The 25,353-nt window shown below is 38.8% G+C and overlaps 1 protein-coding gene across 15 annotated transcripts in view; it reads left to right on the forward strand.

Annotated features, from left to right (window-relative positions):
- The window catches only part of PPFIBP2 (PPFIA binding protein 2), a 117,828-nt gene that overhangs the window by 35,307 nt on the left and 57,168 nt on the right, over window positions 1-25,353 (forward strand). For 12 of the 15 annotated variants that reach the window (XM_054198217.1, XM_054198216.1, XM_054198221.1 and 9 more), the window contains exon 3: window positions 7,606-7,820. In XM_054198217.1, the coding sequence (XP_054054192.1) occupies window positions 7,606-7,820 (215 nt within the window). Of the gene's footprint in view, window positions 1-7,605; window positions 7,821-17,526; window positions 17,811-19,317; window positions 20,125-25,353 lie in introns of those variants that run through there. The other 3 variants (XM_054198233.1, XM_054198227.1, XM_054198230.1) reach the window with 3 other exon arrangements.

Consider the following 25,353-nt stretch of genomic DNA (forward strand, 5'->3'; position numbering starts at 1 on the left):
AGTTTTAGAGCAAAAAGACTGTGGTAATAAGGATGAATGCAGGGAATCAGAAGTTAAGGGGCAAGGAAAAGAGAGAGATCAGAAACAGTATCTACTGCTAAGAGTGATGAAACTTGGGTGATGGATGAATATTTACAATATATGCTGAGGAGAGTGGATTTTCAAACTGGCAAGGCTTTCTGCTTCTTTCTTTATTTCTGCTTAGTAATTTACTCTTGCAAGCTATCAGCGGTGCTGTTCTCTGAATAGGTTATGTATTTGCCCAAAAGGAACGTTTCTTTGAAGCCATTCAGCTAATGGCAAGGAACTTTGAACTCCAAATGTGCTTGCATGGTCAGGGTGTAGGAAATGTGTAACTTAAAAATTGTTTTCCTTTTTTTTTTTTTTTACTACTTTTGTTATTCTTTCTACCATACATATACCTTGCAGCAATGTTTAACCTCCCTCATCCACTGTCTGTATATGGAAGCCAGAATTCAGCTGCTTGGAATGTCTTAGTTTCAATGCTTTTTTTTTTTTTTCCCCTTTCTTTCTTTCTTTCCTACTCCTCTAAGGTGGACATTTATGATGATCAATTGTGTTCCAGTAGTACATGAGGAAACCATGGTGTTGAGTATTATCTAAACATAATGACAAAAGATTCCCCTGTGTCCTGTTTACCCGGGAAAAACTGAGGCACAGGGAGATTCTGACTTACTCAAGGCTACGCAATGAGTCTTTTTGCAAGAATTCAAAACTGCACTCATTTTTCTTGAGTATATATGAAATTGTAGTGCTTTAACCACATTCTTCCCCACTTTAGCTATCTGTAATAAAGCTGCATACAAATTAATTGCTGTTAATGGCAGAATATACTGGTACTACATAACATTCTGCTTGTACTGTGGCATCTCCTTTTTTGCATCAGTCTACAAGGAGATCCAAATTCTTACTGTCTGGTTCTAAAACTTAATGTGCTTTGCAGCATGATGATGTAAAGGTTTAAACTGATGCAAAGAAATATAATTTACTCCTACGCACTTTTACTTCTGTTTTTTTAGGGTGTGTTCTTGTCCTTCTGGTGAGCAATATATATCCTACTTAATATGAAACTATACGGAAAGCAAATAAGAGAAGCAAGCCTGCGATTCATTTCAATTTTGGCAGTAAAACAGGAAGTGTTCTGAATTAAAATGCTGAGTTGAACTCTGCATTTCTGCATTTATATCACTTCTTTACCTAGCATAAACTGCATTAGTTGTTGTGTTCAGGGGAATTCTTCATTTTCTATTTCAGCCAGGAGAATAAAAGGAACTACAGTAGCAACGCATGGCAAACCAGTTTAAAAATAATTTCAAAAAGGAAGACTGTTTGCATGCATTTGATGGTCTGAAAGGTCATGTTCTCTTAGTAATGCACTGAGATCCGTGGGTAGCGCCTGTTCCAGGTAAGGAGAGTTACTCATGGGAGGGCTTTGTAACTTTTGTTGAGTACTCTGTCCCCAGTCCAGCAAAGCAGAGCACTTTTAAGTCCTTGCTTAATATTTGTGATCCCAGTGACTTGAAACTAGCAGAATTTTGATTGCTGACAGCTAGAATCCTCAGCACATCTCAGAATTATGCCCTGTATTCTTGGCATGGTAAGGGTACAGATATGATTTGGGGGTTTGTTTGTTGTTCTGAGGGTATCAGACATGGGCACATTCTTCTCTAACCAGTGTCTGCTTTTTGAGGTCTAAATGCAAATCTTGAATAGTACTGTTATATATCATAGAATCATAGAATCGTTTGGGTTGGAAGGGACCTATAAAGGTCATCTAGTCCAACCCCCCTGCAATGAGCAGGGACATCTTCAAATAGATCAGGTTGCTCAGAGCCCTATCCAACCCCATGTTTCCAAGGATGGGCCATCTACCACATCTCTGGGCAGCCTGTTCCAGTGTTTCACCACATTCATCATAAAAAGTTCGTCCTTATATCTAGTCTATGTCTACCGTCTTTTAGTTTAAAACCATTACCCCTTGTCCTGTTGCAACAGGCCCTGCTGAAAAGTTTGTCCCCGTCTTTCTTAAAAGCCCCCTTTAAGTACTGAAAGGCTGCAATAAGGTCTCCTTGGAGCCTTCTCTTCTCCAGGCTGAATAACCCCAACTCTTTCAGCCTGTCCTCATATAAGAGATGTGTTCCATCCCCCTGGTCATTTTTGTGGTCTCCTCTGGACCTGCTTCAACATGTCTGTGTCTTTCCTGTGCTGAGGACTCCAAAACTGGATGCAGCGCTCCAGGTGGGGTCTCACATGAGTGTAGTAGAGGAGCAGAATCACCTCCCTCGATTTGCTGGCCATGCTTATTGTGATGCAGCCCAGTTGGCTGTCTGGGCTGCAAGCGCACACTGTCGGGTTACGCCCAGCTTTTCATCCACCAACACCCCAAGTCCTTCTCAGGAGGACTGCTCTCAATCCCTTCATCCCCCAGCCTGTGTTGATACCGGGGTTGCCCTGACCCAGGTGCAGGACCTTGCACTTGGCCTTGGTGAACCTCATGAGGTTCACACAGGTCCACATCTCAAGCCTGGCCAGGTCTGTCTGGATGGTATCACATCCCTCAGGTGTGTCAGCTGCACCACACAGCTTGGTCTCGTCTGCAAACTTGCTGAGGGTGCACTCAGTCCCACTGTCTATGTTGTTGATGAAGATATTAAACAATACTCGTCCCAATATGGACCCCTGAGGGACGCCACTTGTCACCAATCTCCATCTGGACATTGAGCTATTGACCACTAACCTCTGGATGTGACCATCCAACCAGTTCCTTATCTGCTGAACAGTCCACCCATCAAAGCCGTATCTCTCCAATTTAGAGAGAAGGATGTTGTGGGGGACCATGTCAAAGGCTTTACAGAAGTCCAGCTAGGTGACAACCGTTGCTCTTCCCTTGTCCACTGATGTAGTCACTCCATTGTAGAAGGCCACTAGGTTGGTCAGGCAGGACTTGCCCTTGGTGAAGCCATGCTGGCTGTCTTGACTCACCTCCCTGTCCTCCATGTGCCTTAACATAGCTTCTAGGAGGATCTGTTCCATGATCTTCCCAGGCACAGAGGTGAGGCTGACAAGTCAGTAGTTCCCAGGGTCCTCCTTCCTACTCTTTTTAAAAATGGGTGCACTTTTTCCCTTTTTCCAGTCACTGGTGACTTCGCCTGACTGCCATGACTTTTCAAATATCATGGAGAGCGGCTTGGCAACTACATCAGCCGATTCCCTCAGGACTCTATGATGCATCTTGTCAGGGCTCATAGACTTATGTATGTTCAGAGGTGTGCAAAGAGAGATTGCCAGTGAAGACTGATGCAAAAAAGGTGTTAGTACCTCAGCCTTCTCCTTGTTCACTGTTGCCGGTTTGCCAGGCTTGATCATCAGATGGGGTACACTTTCTTTGACCTTCCTTTTCTGGGTGACGTACCTGTAGAAGCCTTTATTATTTTTCTTTGCATCCCTTGCCAAGTTCAGCTCCAGCTGTGCCTTGGCCCTCCTGCCCCAATCCCTACACAACCAGGCAGCGTCCCTAATTTTTTTCATCATTTCTTTCATGGATAATAACCTCAGTTGAAAGATTTTAAACTATGAATGAAATCAAGCCTTTCAGTCGCTACTTCCTTCATTTAACTTTAGTTGGTATTAATCAAAGAGAGGTTTTTTCTTTCAAGTTTTAATGGAACTAAGAATTTACAGACAGTTCACTTGTAAGATCATTACATCTTTATTCACGTAAGCAAACAAATACTGTGTCCTGTGTTTACTATTATTAGCTAAGAAAATTTTGAAGTATCTTTATTGTCTTCTGCAGTTTAAAAACCTTTACAATTTATGCTCAAAATGAATTCCAAATCACAATGACAGGTTAAGCCAAAAGATATGACCCACTTTTTTATGTTGTTAGGTGGTTCAGGGAACGTGAATTTGCCATAAGGATGTCTCTGATGATTTTCATTTGTTGCATCTCTTTTTGTTTGAGTAGAAAAATATTTCCTTCTTCTGCCTTCTCTTTTATTTCTTATTTCATGCAAACTTAAATGGAGGAAAACTTGAAGCAGGAAAGGGAACAGTAAGACAAAATCCTGAAATTTCTTAAATTGACTTTGTCTCAATCACTAGATGCCAGACTGATGTTCTTTCCTAGTGAAAACACATTACCATCTTCCAAATGTCCCTACACAGGACAGGACTGTCCTCAAGACCCACCTTAGATTACAGCTATGGACCCAGTTCTTGCGACTTCTGAGAAATTATGACCTTCCACTGCTGTGTAAAATGTGTGACTTTGGAGGATGCTTAGAATTCTGCCACTCTGAACAACTAGTTGAAGAGCCTAGGATAACTGAAGTATGCATATGGAGAATGTCCAGTCTCAGGAAATCACATAACATACCATTTCTGGCTGGCCTTGGCTGTGCTCCAGCACTTGGGGAATTTTTGCCTTTATAGAACTGAGTTTCTTAAGGGTGGCAGTTCTTTCACTTTCCAAGAATAAAGAGTATGCATGTATGGTTTCTTTCTAGCATTTTGATAGAGGCAAATCAAATAAGGTCATGCCAAAATGCCTGAATTTCACTGTCATCAAATTTTCCTACAGAATTTAAAATTATTTCCTGTAGAAGGTTACTGGTAACGTTGTAGCTGTGGTAATCTAAGGATGAAGGCAAGATGTGATATGTAGTGAGGCATTTAGACTGGTGGGGGAAGATGTCATCAATACTGTCCTCAAGAAAGTTGCAGTGGTATGTATGATGTGGCTGTATATTTGGCTGTATAACCTAGCTACCTAATACAATTCACTGAACTCCTGAACAATTTTTTTAAATCTGTATTAGTTTAAAGATTATGGTTTTTATTTCACACTCTAAGTATTGGTTTTGTTTGGATTGTGTGGATTTTTGTTTGTTTATCTCTCTCTTGCCTGTATGTAAAAAGTATTCATATGAATAACGTGAAGAATGCTATAGCAGAATGCTCCATTAAGTTTTTGCCATTTCATATATGTCTTATATTGTCAGTTCATTGAAGGGGTAGCTACCAAAGCTGATTATGAAATAAATTTGGATCCTGTCTGCTCTTCTGGTGTGAAAAGTACTTGCTAAGCAAAAACACAGAAAATTTTAGCACGGGGTTTTCCAAAGGAAAGAGTGAGAAAACTCGTTTAAAAGTCCTAATGTCACAATAACCAAGGAAGCCACATCTTTAAAAGTGGCATCAATGCTACTTAAGAGGACAATGCCAGATTTCAGTTTGTGTGCGTATTTCTTTTGGAAAGTAAGTAGTGAGCCACTCCGGCTGAATGAAAAGATTTAAGAGGTTATATGATCCAAATGGCTCTTAAACAATTTGGTAATCTGCTATTTTTAGTTCCTAGAGTTTAATATTAATCTGCATCAGGAAGTACATAAACAGAAACAACTAAGCTGGCATAAGTAGCTGAGAGTATAGAAATACACAAGAAAATATCTTTTAGTGGTTAGAATACTCAAATGCAGCAAAACGGTTAATTGATCCTCTCCTCAAAAGGAAATAATTCAGGAAGACAAGGTTGATTTACAAGGTGAAGTTGTCTCGTGTATCAGTCTTTGTAGCACCGGATATTGAAGAAACTTTACCTTAGACATGGTCTGCGCCAGAAATTAAGATGAGATCTTGCACTTGAGGTATTAAAATAAACTCATAAGCAGCGGAAGTCAACAGGATCAAACAGGGAATATTCTGTATTTGAAAAGAGGTTAAGGTTGTATAAAGTACTCCAGTAGTGAAAATCAGAATGTTGCTTTAAAAAAAAAAAATCCCTACTACTGAGCCTTGCAAAACTTTAGAAATTTCTAGGGATGGTTTTGCATTGTTTAAAAGACTCAAACAAGAAAACATGTGAATCGTACAGTACAATTCAAACCACACAATTTTTCACAAAGCTAATTGATCTGACAGAATTCTTTGTGTCTTGAAAGGAGTGGCTGAAGAAGACCTCATTAATATTAATAATATTATTTAAATAATACTATTTATTCCCAAAAGCTTTGAGTAAAATTAAGCATTCACAAAATGAGAGACAAAATATTGTCTTGGATCAAAAACTGATTGAGATGGGAAACAGTATCAGGATTAAATGATCAGTTAGCATTTTGGTTAAAAGCTAGTCTAGGTGCAGAAGGTATTTCAGTGTACTACACCTAGAGTGTCAGCGTATTCATAAGTTGTATTTAGGTATTAGTTGTATATCAAGCTATATGTAAAATGAACCATTGGGTTCAAACATAATTTGTAATGTCCAAATCATGGTAGATAAATAACCATAGCAGGCAAGCTAACATTGATTAATGCAAAGTAGCATGCATTAAAGAAGAAAATTTGAATTACTTATACATCTGGGTTTCAAATTAGATACATCTGCTCAGGAAAAAATACTTAGCAAATAATTTTCAAAGGCTCAGTGGAGATTTCTGTTCCTTTCATAACTACGACGTAAATGATGTTAAAGACAGGAGTAAAACGAAGAATAATGTTGAGACTATTATAATCGCCTTGTGTAGATCAAGGATACAGTCTTCTAAGGAATACTATATGCTATGTGGATCCAACAATGCCTGTAAATTATGTTACAAAATGAAAGGATTGAGAGGACTACAATAAGAATGATCAAAAGCCTAAAAATTCTCCCATGAAGTCAAATAAAAGGGGAAAATGTGATTGCTTATGCCAGAGAGAACAGGAATGAAGACGTAACATGAGTACAATCTATTATGTACATGAGGCAATGAATTGTAAATAAAAACTTTAAAAAATAGAGCAAATAGAAGTTTTCCATCTGACTAGTTCTTAAAAAAACAAAGGGATATTAAATGAAATCAAGATCTGAAATTCAGGACTGAGAAAAGATAGCTCATTTTAGTGTGCATCCCATCGAAACACCGGGTATTAAGACAAAAAGATTCAGAAATATTATAGTTTGTATTATTTGTAATACTTCCATCAAGTGCTGTGAATATTGTTCTTGAGAAAATAATATTGGTGCTGGAGAGCTGGAACGAGGGACGTGTTGTAATTTAGAGAGCTTTTTGAAATTTAGAGAGCTGGCAAAGTTTCATCAGCCTTTTTATTGCTAACTTCTGGGGTTTTGTTCTCTGTGGGAGGGTATTAAACCTGCTCAAGGTCACATATTTTTCTCGTTCTGGTAACACGATCTATTTTCATCTAAGTTTCTTGTCAAAGGACTGCATCAATCTGTCTTGCATTGCTTAACACTGTTCTGTGTGGGGACTTCTAACTATGTAGCTGAGAAGTTAGTGACATCTCATGGTAACCATGGAAAATTACAGGTGATTTTTGGTAAAGTTTTGGCGTTTGTCATTTAATGGACATTGCAAATGTTTTCTAGGTCAAAAATCTTTTTTAATATACTTGTACATACCTCTCATATTTAATTCTTCTGTATTTGTTATTTATCCAGTGACTAACTCAAGTAGTTATAAGCCTGAAATACTGATACCTGTCAGTTAGCATCTGAAGTCCGAATGTTGTAGTGTGTATAAATTTGTCACTTACAAAACAATTATTTAACATTATTGTCTCTCCTGAATTTACTTGTCTTAGGTACAAAGTCAGCTACAGAGTATGCTAATGGTGGTTATGATATTGTGTCACCTGCTCCATCAGTATACTTGGGCACATTTCAAATTTTGCATCTCCTGGAAGATCTAAAGATGGCATTGGAAATGCTAGAGGATCCTCAAGAGAAAGAAGCATTGCGAAATCAAATTCCGGGGGCCACAGCAGTGTGTCTACGGGAGTGGTTTGAAGAGAATCTAGTGAGTAGTTATTTAAAGTTTTTCCATTTTGTTTGCAAACAGCATTAGTTCCAGTATTTTGCTGCTTCAATTATTTTTATAATCACTGGAATCTGCATACTTAGAGAACTGCAGGGGATGGTGAGCAATTGTGGAAAGCTGACGATATTACCACTTTATGTGCTGATTACTAAAGCTATGCATATATAAGAGCATAAGAAATTGGTAAAAGAACTTACTTTATGCTTCCTAAGAGAAAATATGATTAAAATGAACTATCAAAAAAGTTACCTTTTCTGTGGGCTTTTTTGTTTGGTTGCTTTTGGTCCTTTGCTGGAGATAACACACAAGTTTATAACTAGTTATAAAAATTTTCATTTTTAAACCACCAATTCGGAATATGGTGGCATTGTCTGTTGAAGGGAGAAGTAGAAAAACATGCATGATTCTCCTATCCTTTCCTCTATACATTTCCCTTACCTTAACTGTCAGTATTCTGAATCTCCAAAGTATCTTGTGTACCAGGTGGTGGTGGTAAATGCAGTAAAGCCATTTGTGAGACAGATGGCATTTTCTATGTAATGTTTTACCTGATAGTCACCAGTTGCAACCATTGGGGCCCCATGCCTCACGTGTGCCTATGTGTACTCGTGGGGTGCTTACCCACCGGTGCACGGGTTAGCAGAGCGTAGGGAGCTCCACAGGTACACACAAAAGCTAAAGCACCCACGTGTCCATTAGGAGATATAGGTGTAAATTAGGATGTCCATTAGGAGACAGTAAGCCATCTGAATGTTAGACATTCATATTGGGATAGATGGGGGATAAATGTTTGACTCTATTGGAAAAGACTGAGGCTTACCAGGTGAGGAGCAGATCTGCGGACTGACCTTAAAAGAAGCGACCCATTGAATGTAAAGGGAGAGAAACACCAGGTCCTGCCAGAACACTCCTCTTCACCAAGAGTGTCACTGAGAGTGACGGTGGTTTCCTAAAGAGTAAAAGCTTTCAATTTCAGAAAAGTTTTCTAGATGGAAGGATTTTCTTCTGGCTTTGTCAATGCATCTTACTTTTAGGTAAATGTGTCTATAGTTTCTGGTTCAGTGTTTATCATCTGCTATAGCTGCCTTGTACCTATTGTAACCTAATGTTGTTGGAAAGCTAGCTGTTTTTGTTTGAACTTGTCAACTGCTGGTTTGTTGGCATTCCCCACAGAGCACAGCTCTATGGCTGGAAAGTCCTGTTTGGGACCGTATGAGAGAAAGGAATGAGAATTTGGTACCAGCTTTGAAACTAAAAGGTGGAGGCAATGATTAATTTGTATTTACAGTATTAGATTTTGAGTCCAGATCCTCGGGACAGCTCGTGCTGAATTCCTGCCTTAACAGAAATTTTAATGCTTTATCAAAGCTTTGCAACAGATAAAAGATATTTTTAATGCATAAAAGACATAAATTTTCAGAGTTTTCCACAGTAAAGTTGAACTTGAACCACCAAGTTGAAGAGTTTGAGTCTGGTGGTCTGGCTTTTGGCCCATCTGTTGCACAAATATTAATTACACTACCTTTTCAGCTCTGAAAGGTTGGTAAAACGTGGTGTTTAGACTCCTCATATTAATCTATGTATGTGTATCTCTTCTTTTTCATGAGAAACCAGCCAAAAGAGAAGCCACTGTTCCCTCTTAGAGTTGCAGTTTACTGATGTCCTAAAAGCTGTGTCTACTGCATCAAAAGTAGTATTTATTTGATAAAGCAGTTGGGCAGTCTGGACTCGGAACCAACAGAACAGGGAAACTGGTGGTATAGAGTATCTCTAGTGCAGTATGTTGAGATCGCTGTTTTTAAAATATTTTGCACTGTTCTGTATTGATGAATTCTGCACTTCTTTTAAAGACATGCACAGGGAGGCAGGTGCATAGTTGCTGGGACTGTTATTTGAAAATAGATAGTAATCTATGTATTTGTAGACCTTTTATATATTTTTTTTAAAATGCAAATAATTTGTAAGCATGCACACAACTTCCATGGACTTCAGATTTGTAAGAGCCTTCTCCACCGACAAGTAGCAGTTTAACTTGGAAATTGAGAAGAAATCTGATAAATCAGCTCAGTTCAGTGAAATGGAATGTGTATTTCATAGTTATGTCCCATACTGAAAATTCCTTAATTCCAGCCCAGAGCTGGTCAAGGTAGTAAGCTACAGAGAATGAGAACTCCGTAGCTCAACGAATCCATTCACATTGGAAGCCTCAAATGAAGTTGGGTAATCATTAGTTTATGAAATGTTGGAGTGTCACAGAAAAATTTTGGTGTTTTTTTTTTAAGATGTGGGAAAATTTACGTATGCCTAGAGTGTTAAAACTTCACGTTTCATAGCTGATACTACCTTGCTTGTGTCTTCTTTTTAAAGCATCTGCTTTATTCCTTTCTTATGGGACAAGTGCTAGGGATTTGGTGTTTCAGTGATTTGATGGAGCTGAACTTTGTGCTCATCATCTACAGTCCCCTAAGGAAGAGGCACACCATTTGTGGAACTAAAGGTGTGCTTTTCAAAAACGCTCCTTTTTGTGTTTCTGTGGTCTGGGATCTATGAACATACCGTGTTCTTGAGTTTACAGTGTAACTGGGCACAGTAACTCTGCTGCCACTGCTTTAAAATAGATTAAATAGGTTTGACAAAGTTAGAATTTAGAAAGATTCTAATTAGCGTAGAATGAGGATTTAACAGTTGCTGTAACTGTGCGTATTTTGACAAAGCTAAAATGCAATAAAGCGTCATTAATTATAGACATTTAACTACTTAAGAGCTGTATTAAAATTTTTTACCTGGAAGTAAATATGTCTGGAGTGTTTTACATGCTGTATGATTGTAAATTCTTTGGCCTTAAAAGCAGAACAATAAGACCTGAGTATTATCGTGGAGAGTTCATATAAAACAATTTTGTGCATAGTTTCAATGTTTCTTGTTAAATATTTTAGTATTGCTAGTGACCACATGACATATCACTTCAAAGCAGGCAGTAATTTCAGCATTAAAAATTAACTGCTGCAGTAACAACTGGCTATGCGAGAATGTATTTAGTTACAGTTTCATTTCATAACTCTAAGTGAACTTTTACACTGTTAATTCTTTTTTTAATTCTATACATCTTTATAAAACCCTTTTCTGAGTAAAGAGGAACTCTAGTGTTCTTACAGTGATCCTAAAATGATTTTAAGCATGAGTGAAAACCGCATTTCCAGGATCGCAAAACATGATCTTCCTTCCAGTGGAACATTTATATTTAAAGCAAACCACTTCACCATGTAGCTTTATACACTGATCCTTAAAATGCTGATTCTTGAAAATTCATTGGTATTTTCTGGATTATGTTTTTTCTTGGAAGACTAATTCGGAAGCCTAATTCTGAAAATCTTTGTAAATGTTCTAAAATTGAGAAAACGGGAAGGGTAGAAGAGCAGAACACTAAAGGAATGTGTAGTAGAGGTAATTTGTGAAAATAACGTGATTTGCCTTATGACATATAGAATCATAGAATGGGTTAGGTTGGAAGGGATCTTAAAGATCATCTAGTTCCAATCCCCCTGCCATGGGCAAGGATATCTCCTACTCGACCAGGCTGCTCAAAGCCTCATCCAATATATGCTGTACTCTGTCTCATTTCATGCTCTGTGTTTTTGTAGTTGTAAAACCGGAGTTCTTAGCAGGAATAGGGTAAATTTCTCAGAGTCTTGGTTGCTATTTGGTCATTATTAACATTCAGAAGAGCTTGTTTTGACTGCGTGTTAAAATTAAGGAATTTTTTCTCCAGTGTCTTCACAAGGACTTGGATTAAAACAGCAAACCCTAGTTCAGTATTCTGACTTGGTGGAGTGATGTTTTGAAATTACTTCAAAGTTTTATTTTAATCAAAGTTTTATTTTAATCAAAGTTTTATTTTAATCAAAGTTTTATTTTAATCACGTGTTAGTGCTCTGCTGAAACATAATCGCTGCTTTCTTTATTTCACTTTTGTCTAAGATTCATTTTACAGAGTTATCTGTCCAGAACAGTGTCAGAAAAAAGACTGCAATACAGGGCACGTAAATATCCTTGTAAAAATGCTTTTATAAAAGTATCAATAGAATTTTTCAGCAACTGCTGAGTGGGAAGAGTCTATATTTTGGGCAATGCCAGTTAAAGCCAAATCTGCTGGTAGATTTGACTGTGGGACTCAACTGTTGAGAGCTATGTATAGCTGAATCTTCCCATTGCCAAGTGGTATTAACACATGTTAGATTGAAAATGGACCAGTAGAGCCTGCTTGGGACAGTGTAGAAAAGCCGTCATTCCGTAAGCATTCATGTTTATTTTTGCCAACTTGAAACATTAGATGGCTATGTTTTCTGAGCAGTACTCAGAGTTGAAAGTTGTATGACCCAGACCTCCGCTGTGCTCCAGCTCCTTTTCAATGAGTTGATGATGCAAGGAAGCCCTGAACTGGTAGATCTGGTCCTTTCAGAGTTCCCCAAGCGTGTTAGAGCAATTCACAGCACACAAGAAACAGCAGAGAAGTGTCCTTCGTATCTACAGCTATTCATGAATACTAGAGAAGAGTGCCTTGGAGCTAGTGGAAAGGGGATGTACACAGCTTGCAGGGAATTTGTCTAAATCAGGCCTAATTTTTTTAATGTTCTGTGGTTGCTTTGTCTGGGAGTCAACCCTATCATCGCTGAGTGTGACTGCTCACTGTAGTAGCTGTCAGCAGAGGTAGGAGAGTCTTCTCTGCACAAAGAACTAATAGAAGCTTAAAATAGCTTTGCAGTGAGTAGGGCTGATTTAGATCTCTTTCTTAAAACGACATGGTGAGATTAGTTTTTGGCATTTTCTTTCACCATTGTAATGGTCAGTACTGCTTAACAGAGCCACCTTTAAGATACAATGACCAGAAGTGATTAAACAGAATTGTGTTATGGCCTTAGGCTTAGAGTAGTCATGGAAGAAAGGTGGTATTCCTGTTATAATAGCAGGGCTTTTATATTTATACCTAAGTTTTGCAAGATTTCAGACTGAGATATTGTGAAGTTTAATCCTCACCTATGTGGGCTGTCTACACCTTGATACTGTCAGAGGAAATAAAGGACTACTCTACAGGAAGCCATGATTGTGTGCAGAAATTACGTTAGCCTTCAAAAGGATTAATAGGATTTATTCAGTTCCAGTTATCTAAGACTCTTTCACCTGTTGACTTCAATGCCTTCTTTTGCACTAAGTGACTGAATATCATAGAATCATAGGGTTGGAGGGGACCTCTGGAGATCATCTAGTCCAGCCCCCCTGCCAGAGCAGGGTCACCCAGAGCAGGTTGCACTGGAACGTGTCCAGGCAGGTTTTGAATGTCTCCAGAGAAGGAGACTCCACCACCTCTCTGGGCAGCCTGTTCCAGTGCGCTGCCACCCTCAAAGTAATGAAGTTCCTCCTCATGTATAGGTGGAACTTCCTATGTTCAAGTTTGTGCCCGTTGCCTCTTGGCCTGTCCCTGGGCACCACTGAAAAGAGCCTGGCCCCATCTTCCCGACACCCACCCTTTAAGTATTTATAAGTGTTGATAAGGTCCCCCCTCAACCATCTTTTTTCCAGACTGAAGACACCCAAATCCCTCAGCTTTTCTTCATAAGAGAGGTGTTCCAGTCTCCTAATCACTTTGGTAGCCCTTTGCTGTACCCTTTCCAGCAGTTCCCTGTCCTTCTTGAACCAGGGAGCCCAGAACTGGACACAGTGCTCCAGGTGCGGCCTCACCAGGGCATAGTAGAGGGGGAGGATGACCTCCCTCGACCTGCTGGCCACACTCTTCTTGATGCAGCCCAGGATGCCATTGGCCTTCTTGGCCATGAGGGCACATTGCTGGCTCATGGTCATTCCATTGTCCACCAGGACTCCCGGGTCTCTTTCAGCTGAGCTGCTCTCCAGCAGGTCAGCCCCAACCTGTCCTGGTGCATGGGGTTATTCCTCCCCAGGGGCAGCACCCTGCGCTTGCCCTTGTTGAATTTCATAAGGTTCCTCTCTGCCCAACTCTCCAGCCTGTCCAGGTCTCTCTGTATGGCAGCACAGCCTTCCGGTGTGTCAGCCACCCCCCCCAGCTTTCTGTCATCAGCAAACTTGCTGAGGGTGCACTCTATCCCCTCATCCAGGTCATTGATGAATATATTGAAGAGGACTGGACCCAGTACTGACCCCTGGGGAACACCACTCGTCACTGACCTCCAACTAGACTCTGTGCCCCTGTCACATTAGTTCATCTTTCCTTTTATGTCTAATGTTATGCATGGTGTCTGTTTTTCATTGATCGAATTGATAGAATTTCCAGCTGCGTTGCTTTTCACTGATTTAAATATGATACACTGTATTAATTTAACAAACTAATGTGTAAATCTAAATCCTATGAAGTATCTGCTTTTTTAACTGTAGCTAGAGGAAACATCAGAAAATATTTTCCATGAAGTAATTAACAGAGGGATTGGTAAGAGAGAATTATTTCATTAAACAATGGTGCGAACAGATAAGGCGTAAAGGTAATGGTCATGTAAAGAAACTGGGAGCAAAATTTTCTTTTTAAAGTTCCTGTGTTGATTTGTAGGTCTTACTTGAATACTAGAGGCAGGGCATAGGTTTGAAGTATTTCTGTGTATAACCTTTATTCAGATTTCACAGAATTTAGGTTGACCTATCTCATTTGCTAAATGTTATCAGTTATGAAAAAAAATAGCAATAATATGATACAATTCACAACAAAATTATTTCATTCTGTTTTGGAATAGCACACTAATAATAGTGGTAAAAAGATCTGTATTTGGTTAAAAATGCAATAAATATATTTTCAGGTTTTGTGATCTTTCAAAAATGGGACCAAATCGTACTTAGACAGTGTATACAATGTGTTGACATGCTACTCTTCTAATTTGATAGTCATGTGCTTTGTTTTCCTGAAATAATAAAATGCATAAGAAGAAAATAATTGATATTTGCATATTCCTTACCAGAAAAAGTTTATCTGAAGCTTAATTTGTTTTGGATTTTTTTTGCAATTTTCTCCATTCTGAAATTTAAAAGAGCAAATCTGATGCATGTCATATTGAGGAGAGGTCACCTGGTAATGTCGTTGATGTATGTGCAAATATAGGGTAAATATTCTGCTTCAGCTGTTTCATATACTGATTTACTGCATATTTAGTAATTTTAGCACTGCTTTGAAACCTTTCAGGCTGAAAACTAAATGTGAATTTTTGTATATGTGGTGCGGTAGAAGAATGTAAATATATTTATTTAAATATTTTCTTTACGTATCAGGGTACTCTTTTCTTGCTTATAGCAACTGGGGGCAAGCGTTCACAGTAATTTTATTATTCTGTTCAGCAGACAACATTTTTTAGTTTTTATGAAAAAACACAGTACTCAAGTTTCTTAAAATCTACATTTTCTTCTAAATAAGTTTCATGCAAAAAGTTCTAGCTCTTCTAGCACTTGGGCTGGAAAAAGGATTTCAACATATGGCAAGGAATGTTTGAAACTGCCAAGAATGTGAAAATGCCTGTGGATGAATTAATAAACAGTAACTTCATCTAAGTATTGGTACCACATTCTTTGTGCAAGCCAAGGGAAGAGAGCTAGTTAGTACTTGAGCAATAACCACCAAGGAATACCCGTGTTAGAGATACGTGATACCATACAGCCTGCAGTTGGGAATGACTCCAAAGATGTCAGCACCTGTTTGAAGTATTGCCTCCCCCCTCCCCGAATATGCGATAAGGGGGAGGGTTGACTGTGCTGGCTTGGAACTAATGGTCATCTAAGTCTGATTATTTCTGAAATACAGATTTTAATCAAAGAATTAAGCCATTTGGACTGAGTGCATTTTATGCTGGGAAAGGATTATTTATTCTTGTATCTACATAACATTATTTCTAGTCTGTTTCCAAGGATGCTTGTTTATTTCTTTTTTAAATGATCAAAAGTAAAGCAAATGGGCTCTGACACAGAATGCAGGTGGGTTTTTTTTCATTTTTTTCCCAAGAGTTTCGTCTTTCTCTGTCACTCAGACATTGACGGGTAGTCATGAACAAGACTCTAAGACAAATTATCTTGCTGGAAATGCTTCATCTAGATTTCTGAAGCCATTCCTCACCATGTAAAAAGGATTTTTTTCCTTCATTGTCTTTTGCACAAATGGCTTGAGTTTCTTTTTACACAAATTTTCCTGTGCAGGTGTATTCTCATATTCCCTCTCTCTCTCTTCAATCTGAAGTGCTTGCGTTTTTCTGCAGCATGAGAATGACAGGTGTGAATTGGCATGCTGAGGAAATTTTTCCCCGTTTAAAATTTGGTCATAATCCCTTTGTTTCCAAAGAAGCCCAAACAGTAGGACTGGGAAAGCACAGAGTAATGGGTGTAGGAAAAGTTGATACTAATTCTTGGGAATGAGTAGGTTTTTGTTGCGTGTCCATACTCAGCTGGCTCTCCTGATGAGGCTGTGAAGACACATAGTTGGTCCTTTCAGTCCTTGGCCTGTCCTTTTAGTGTTTTCAGAGGCTGATGCGTTTTGAAACCAAAATAATCTAAAAGTCATTGCTAAAAAGAGAGGTGCTATGCTTCAGGGACCTTGACTTGATGGAGGCTGAAGAACTTCTCCTCTGCTTCCTATTCCGTTGCCCTCTAACCTCCCAAGCAATGCAGTGCCAGTACAAGAACTCCATTGACAGTTTGCATTTGTGCTGCTCTGAAAAATCACAAAAAAACTCTGTTTTAGCACAAATTTAACTGACTAAAAAGTTAAATTGCTAAAATAACAGTAATGAATATAATTTTACAATGTTCAGAGTGCCTCAGCTGGGTTGGAGAAAGAGGGACAGTGCTGGAAAAGTGAAACAACTATGTGCTTCCTCAGCTCCAGTGTTGGGAGAAGAGTGATTACACCAGCCAGTCAGATTGTCCTTCCCACCACACTTCTAAGAGGATTTGTGGATGTTTTCTTGTCTCCTCATAGGCCTGTAATTAGGGACGTGAGAAGCGTAACTGATAGTTTAAAGCATTGTTACTTTCAGTGTCGAAGCTGTAACAGCACGTCTGTTTACTATTTGAAAGAGATTTGTAATTTTGTTTGAAATATTTGACATTCCTACTAATAAAGTAATGGGTCGCTTAGCTGAGGGGTTTTTATGGGTTATGTATCCGCAGACGTTCACATGGCTAGCATCTTTGGCGTTCTGCAAATGGAGTTTTTCTATCAACAGTGGCAGCAATCAGCAGTTTTCCATGGAAGTACAGAATTGGCAAAGAAACCCCAATGGGTTTTCATAGAGCTTGTGAAGTATATAAACTTTGTTAATTCTGTATATTTTACTGCCCTACATTGCATTTATATTACCACGATGTGTGTTTTCAGTTGTTTTTGGGGAGGGCACTGGAGAAACTAAACAATTGGGGGGAGGGGAGTAATGGCTAGATCATTCTCTTTCCGTGGGGTAACACGTGAGGGTGGTGGTACTGCAGTGATAGTGGGGGATTTTTCTTTGTACGTTTTTTAATTCTCCATTGAACTTGAAGTTAGTGCTTAGTGAAGAACTGCACACAGACATGGATTTTGATTTCCTAAAAATAAGAAAAATAATACATCGGTAATCTGATGAAGCAATCCCCAGATTGCAACATATTTTCCTTATTTTTCACGCTGCCCAGAGCAACTAACCTGCTTTTCCAGTGAAACGGAAAAGTATTCTAAGCAAATCTGGAGCAATTGATTTGCATTCAGTTGGTGTCTGAAACTCAGGGCAAAGCTCAAGCAGGATGTAAAGTTCAGCATGCAGGTGACAGGCTAAAAGCAAACATGTGACTGTCTGGAATGTATGTTGTCAACATCCGTGGCTGATAAGATGCAGAAAATTCAGACACGTTTACCTTTTAATCAGGAAGAATGACTGTAACAGAATCAAGAGGCCTTTGCATGAAATACAGGACAAATGACAAGGCAGAAATAAGGTACGTTTGTAATTTTAAATACTTTTAAGAGGAAAAATGGTTACTCACCTAGCTGCAGACGCTACACCGAGGCCCTAATAGGTGGAGTAATATAGTTTTCATGTCATTTTTTTAAATGAAAACCAGAATCATTACGAGATGATGTGTAGTGGAATGTTGTAAGAGGTATGTTTTCTCCTTCCCTAAATAAGCCTGAAATGGGAGTCTTAGAGCCTATGTTTTGAACTGGATGAAATGTGGAACTTGAGGCTCCATAGTGGTGGTGCTACAGGATATGTAGTACTTTGAGATAAAATTTGATGTATTTGCTATTCTCCACAATTAGGTAGCTACTTTTCTGGGGAAAAAACGCCTTGAGTTGTAGGGAGTTCATGTTTTAATGTCAAGAGAACCCCTATTCAGTCTTCAGTTTGTCAGCCATGCATAGAGAAGTGTACTATATTAAGTGCATCTTAATTTTTATGATTTTTTTTTTTAAAAATGGACCATTGACAGTGTACTAAAGCTTTTGCCAGATCGTGTGAGCTATTCAAGAAATAGCTGCTCTCACAAACTTTAAGATAGCATAAAAAAACTTCTACAACTAGTGTAGAATAAGTACGTTCTATGTACAGAGCAACCCAAGCCCTCTTCTGATCTGTCTTGTGGCATGGTTCACTTCTGGAAACTGACAGTTCTTTTATCTTGTCACACTTAGTGGTGATTTTAGGTATCCTAGCACCTTTAGAAGACTTGTAGCACTTTTTAAAAACCTTTCATATTTTTCTTGTCACATGACTTTAAGTCACAACAGGTGATAAATGCATGAAGAAAGCTGGAAGTCTAGGTTTATATCCTTCCCTCCTACTTTGTGTCATGGAAGATTCTAAAAAGAGGTCTGTCTGTCGTGTCAAAAGGATTAAGAATGGTTGAAATTACAAAGTCCCACATCCCTTGCAGAAACTCGTGTATCTGTGACTTCCACAGTTTGGAATGTGGGTAGACGGCTAAGTGAGGCAGGCCCCTGTAAGGGCTGCTTTTCAGGGCATTATACAGCTTCAGACTTTGAGTTCTTTGTATATATCATTAGTATAATGGGCAACTTTGACACTGGCTCCTCCAAATTGCAGTTTTACTTCTCCTTAAATGCAGGAACGAGTTTGGCTGTAGAAAATGGGGAGAAGTAAAGGTTCTGAGATAATCACAAAAATCCCATGGGGACACCTGTGTTTTGGTCTTAATAGGCATTGCCCAAGCAGTTGTCCTTGGGTGCAGAAGAATCAGTTGCCCAGCTTACGGCCAAAGCCACTTTTAACCAGTGGGAGATACAACATTGGAAACTGGAGTTTATTGGGAAAAATTAGAACTTAGTCATAACTACTGCGTGGAAGCACTAGAGGACACCGCAGTAACAGGCAACACTTTTAAACTTCCCTTCTTGCCAGAGCATTGCTTTGCATATGCAATTATCTTGGTGTTGCAAGTTTGAAAAGTTGCCATGCTATGAGACTTCAGCTTCAGCAGGAGTGGACAAAAATCTTAGAAGGATATCATCATCTTTTGTTAAGATGGAAAATTGCCTCTTTGGCAATAGCAGTATTTATGGGATAATTAACTTATCCACAGGATCGTCCTTGAATTCCTCCTCTTTTATAATGTCTTTGAGAGGACAGGCAAGTAATGCAAAGAGCAGAACTTATTTTTAGGTTTAGTCTGAGCCTGAAATAAACTGAGAAGGCTGAGTAGTGTTACGATAAACAGGGAGTAAAACAGAGACAGGAAATAGGGGGTCTTTGGTAATGAGTTCCAGCCACTCTTGAAACAGAAAGCCAGAGAAGGCATTAGTTGAAAATAGTTTCTCAGTGACAGCTTAATAATTTTTAGCTTGTTATTCAACATTAAAAGGAACAGTTTCTGCAGATTTATACTGTTCTTGAAAGAACTTTTTTTTAAAGATCATTTGGCAAGTTATATTTTTGAAGTTTTTAGAGTTACATTGTTCTCGTTGCTAACTGATCCACTGTTTAAAAAAAACAGATGTTTGGGGGAGAGTCTGAAGTTTATACAGTCGTGTGTTATATATACATCTGTGAGAAGCGTTTGGGATAAGACTGTGGGACAGAGGCAGAAGATTTAGCTTAAAATGTGACCACGCATTCAAGATTTTAGAAGTTGAGGGTTGAAAGGGGAAGAAGTCACAGCTATATCCTGTAGAACAAAGCCGTGTGCTTGCTTCCAAAAGTTGCTTTTAACCCTGGGAATGTGACTGCTGAGATGGGCCCAAAGCATGGATGGTGAGATTGATATTTACAAGCACTTCACGTGGCTAAAGAGGGTAAGTGATTTGCTGGGCTTTGCTTTCTCTTTGTAAATGCACTTTAGCAAATCTTAGTCAGAATTCTCAGCTTTGCGGAAGGAGAGCTATTGAGTGCCTCAGACAAAGTACCGTAAGTTTCTTCATGAGAAATGAATTAAAGATGTTTCTTCGTGTAGGAGGCGGCGGCTCAGGGAGGGGAGAGAATCAGCTGTCTTTGTCCTTAAAAACGAAACTCTAGAATCAAACTTTGAACAAATGGCAATAGATTCTAGCAAGTGCTCGTGCTTTCCTGAGATTGTAATACAACAAAGCAAATCTTGCATGGGAATGTATGGCAAAAAAGTAGAATATGTTGTTTACCATGTTATGCTTTAAAATGAAAAATTATTTGCACTGGTTCTTCTCTTAATCAGTTCTTCATCAGGGCAACTGTATGAGACCTTTTAGGATGCCTTTGTTTTGGGTAAAATGGTGGTACTTTTTTCCTGTGCACTGTACTCTGATAAAATTATGTTTTTTAAAAAGACAGTGCTATTAAAATCCCAATTTTGTGAGGAACTGTCTGAACATGAATTAACTGCATGAGATTGTTTTTGTCTTCCTATAGAAGAAGAAAAGTAGGTTTGTGCAGTTGTCTCGTCACCTTGGAAAAATTACTTTGTTTTTGTCAGCTTTTAGATTTTTTAGGTTTTAAGTATTTGTTTTTCAGTGTTTGAAAAATGTGAATAGATCCTTCACGGTATACTGGGGTTTTAATTCTAATATTAATTTAATTGTGTGTCATGTAAGCAGCACATCCTCTTGTTATACTTTTAAAATCTATTTTAACCTCTGTGTACTTTCCTTGCAAATTCTATGCATGCATGCTATTTATGTTAGTGCTTCAGTATGGGACTGGATTAAAAACACACATGTATACATATGCACATGCACTCTATTTTTATTACTAGCAGTATAAACGTAAAATGTCAGTAAATACGTGAAATGTGATTAGGAACTTTAATTTGGGTAGTTTCTTGAATGAATATAAAATCTTCATGTTGGAATGTCAATCTTTAATAAAAGCTTAAGAATCATGAAGTTAATTTGCAAAATGTTTAGATCAGGTTCTGGAAACTTTAACATTTCTGGAGTGTGGGTGGGGAGGGGATTAAGTGGGGAGTGAGTGGGATAGTGAAGGAGAAGAGACAACAGGAAGTAGCAGCTGGTAACATTATACTATTAGTTTAACCTGTGCTCTCTGCAGTTAAAGCTAAATAGCTCTTTAGTGGTTTTTGAGATGACGTATTAACTTGTTATTTAAATGAGGTTTTGAATATGGTATGTCTGCCACCCCTGCTTCCTGCTTTAAATTTAATTTCTAAAAAGATAGATTTGCTAACAAAAGCCTAAGGTGCGCTGTTACCGGGTTGTGTGGCGTTCAGGATACAGGGAGGTCAATAACATAATAGGAAAGGGCTCAAGAAATAGCTTCAGTGAAGAACGTCTCACACTGAAACGTTCACAGATTTGCAGGGGTTAACACAGGGTGTCTTCAGGGTGATTTTTCAAGATGATCAGAAAGGACACTGCGTTCAAATGTATCACAGGCTTTTACAGGAATTAATAATGCTGTTACTGTTGTTGCATGTAGTTCCTTTTATGTAGGGTATGTAAAGGGGAACATCGAGACTGCTGCTTTTCCTTGCAAGCTCTGTAAGGGGGTGAGCACATGTGGGGGAAGGGAAGAGAACTGAAAATGATCTTGCATTGTTCCCAGGAGAACCTAAGTAGTCTGCTCCCAAATTCCTTTTAGAAGTGATTTAAAAAAAAAAAAAAAAAAAGGGTTGAAACAATCTAAGTTGCTTATTTAGTTCTCATGTTCAAGAATCCTAACATCACATGTCTGGCACTGACTGTGATAGCATATAAAGATTTCAGGCCCTGCAATCAAAGACTGTTTCTCTTTGGCTGCTAATGAAAGTACGAGTACTCTCCAGAGTAACAAATGCCACTTCACAGAGAGTAACTGCAACAGACTTCCATAAGGCCTTGGTGAAGAATGCCAAAGCTGGCTCCAATTTCATCATGAGCAGAAATCACTTCAGAGACCAGAATCAGTTTTGATGTTGCAGTGGTTGGCTAAGCTACATTTGCATGGTATCTGCGGCTTGGACTGGGTTAGGGCAATAAACAAATACAAAAATCACAAGATCCAGGCAGGCAAAATGACAGATACAACTGCTATTTTCAGATGCTATTTTCACATTCAGAATAGAGGTTCTGGTTTAAGCAGTTGTCTTGTAACATAAAGTGTATAGTACAACCATGCAACAGTAGCAGGGACAAAGCAATGTTTACATCAAATGGCAATAAGGTGTCACCGCACTTCTGCTCTTTCTATTGGACTTTCTTGATGTCAACGTGACCTCTGAAAAGTGCTGTGCCAAGAATGGACAAAGTGGGCAGCAAAATGTAAGAGAAGATGGACAGAACCAAAAAACAATTTAGCCTTGTCTTAGTTGTATATGATGCACAGTTAATGCGTTTTCCTTCGTTTACTGTTTTTTCTCCATTTTACATTTTTTTGCTTTTCACCAGTAATAAAAATGATTAGTCTGCAGTAGTATTTCTCGCAAGAGAAAGAACTTTCTCTGCTAATATCTTACTTGATATCAGAAAGACAAAGCTCTGAAATGGGTACGGCCACACTGTATTTCATGGCATGTGATACTTTGATGGCAATTTCAGAATTGTCCTGGTTAGCTTTGTCTGGCTGAGAAGCCGAATATCTGACATAGGCACATAATACTGCCCTGGTTTCATGCAGCGTTATAAGAGTTTGTAACAATGCAGATATTGAAGGACACCTTGTTAGTAAGACACAAAACCTGGCTAAGGGAGGCACATCTCTCAGCAGTCTGTTTCTAGAAGGATATGGAAGAGTTCTTGTGTATATACAGTGCACTTTTAACAGTACGCTAACGCAGCAGCATGGCTCTCATAAAGTAGTTGGTGGGCAGTTTGTAGGAAGCGTTTTGCAGATAACTGATTTTGGGTTCTTTTACAGGGCCTAAGCATAAATCCGTCACTCGCAACAGTTTCTGTAGCAAGCTAAGGAACCTGAGACATTCCCTACTACCTGAAGCTGAAAGTGTCTCATCTTTAGCAAACTTTCTTTGATTTTCCTAAGGGATTTGGGTTAGAGGGTTCACATACCATTTCCTCTGTTGTCCTGTTGCTTTATTCTTGTCTTTCCATCTGGCCTTAATTGGAACACACCATTCCAAATGAAAATGGCACAACCCCCATTTAGGTACTTAGGCATGGAGGTAAAACCACAAATTATTAATAAGCATAATGAACATAAATGCTGATATTTACTACAACAGTATTATGGGCTCTCTAAGGACACTGTAAACTAACTGAGCTATTTGAAGTGCAGTGGATGGAATGAGCAAAATGGAAAACGGAAAGTCTCTTGTCTCTGGAAAACTTTGTACGGTGGTAAGGAGTTTTCTTTTGAGAGATGCTGCCTTATAAAGTGGAGGTGTCTGATGGCTCTTGTAGCTTGCTTACACTTACCTTTTGAAGTGCACGCAGCACAGAGCTAATGGCTGACCTGAAACAGGTATACATTATTCTTGTGCTTTTCTTTCCTTCCTTCTGGATGCTAACCTGTACTAGCAAGAGGTGGAGCAATCAAACCCATGCTAGAGCCATTAAGCTTATGATATTGAGGGTGAATCTTACGATATCTGTAAGGATAACTTCCTTTAAGTAATGTACCTGTCTGGAGGAGAAAATAGATACTAGTATTAGGAAAAATTATCCAGAAAAATATTAATATTTGGTCAAAATTCTTTTATGATAAGGACTACGGAAATTTACCTAGCTCTGTCTTTGATTAATTTCAGACTGTAGGCTGTAGGCTTTTTCAAAGTGACTGTCACTTTCACTTAACCAACAAGGAACAACAGCAAATAGAAAATCCTGCTGTTGCTTTATTAATTGCCTTCAGATGTAAGGCAAGAATGACAGATCCAGAAATCATGTTCCAGCCTTCTCCTCCTCCTCAAGTACACTGAGTGAATGTACATATGGGTGTGTATCTGAGGTAGCGCTAACATGCTGAGAGATTAAATTTGTATTAGATCCATAGTCAGATGCCAAAATAAAAATGTTTATTGTGTAGGCTACTCACTCATCACCACACAATAGCAACTACTGTGACTCATAACATCAATTCTGCTGGCCCAAAAGAGTAATAAAGAGGTGGAAAGTCCATACTCTTCTAAATATTATCAACTCCAAATAGGCTGGCAAAAGTGTATAGTGTACATTTTCTTGTATTGAAATATAATACTATGGTCTCTGTGCTGCTAGTAGTTTGCAGGAGAACTGAGTGGTTGAACTCTGCTGGCTATACGCCTTGTTTTCATCTTCTAAACTGCAGCAAAAGACAATACATCGAGCATGTCCCTAATCTTCCCCAGTAATGCCAGTATTATAGTTGCCACAGGCGGCTTATTCAATTATCAGTGGAACTGAAGGTGATTCATGTGACTGAATAAGAAGAGAGGAGGGTTATGACATAATCTGTCTTCTAAAGGAGGCGGGTGACTTGTTGAAAAAGCTCACAAATCACCACTCTGACTGACTGCCAGGTTTCTTCTCCCAGCTCCTCCCCCCTCCACAGCCCAATATGAGATCCATGGTATTAGTGACAAATTTCCATGTAGCAGCGTGTTGATCCACTTCAGAAGTCGGTATTTTTGTTTTAAAGTTATCGGTGTAGAAGATTCTTTGAGATGAAACTGAAACAGCACACGAGGAGAATATAAACTGGCCTGTATTCAATTTTATTATCTCGCATATGTGCTTGCTTTAAGGGGCTTACTTTTACAGCCTCTCAAGGTTCAGCTAGACATTCTGTTACAGAAGCTTCTGAACGGAACATCTGTACAGAAGCACTACAACAGTGGTTGTCATTCTGTTCTGACAATAACCTGCATTTTGAATTGTTTCCTATTAAAATAACATGCACAAAAACATAATGTTCCATGCTTCCCGGGCTCGGAGAAGGCTGCTGCAAATTAAGATAGCTAACTCTGTCTACCAAACATTTCCTCCCTTTCTTTCCACACCCTTTTATGTTTTTGCTGGTTGTCCCCCTTTTAAATTAAAGCTGTTGAATCATACTCTAAAGTCTGATATTTTTTGTGTCATATATTCTGGAGGAATATTTAAGTCTTTTTCTTGGAAAAG

The sequence above is a fragment of the Rissa tridactyla genome, chromosome 4 (assembly GCF_028500815.1).
Source record: "Rissa tridactyla isolate bRisTri1 chromosome 4, bRisTri1.patW.cur.20221130, whole genome shotgun sequence".
Lineage (NCBI taxonomy): Eukaryota > Metazoa > Chordata > Aves > Charadriiformes > Laridae > Rissa > Rissa tridactyla.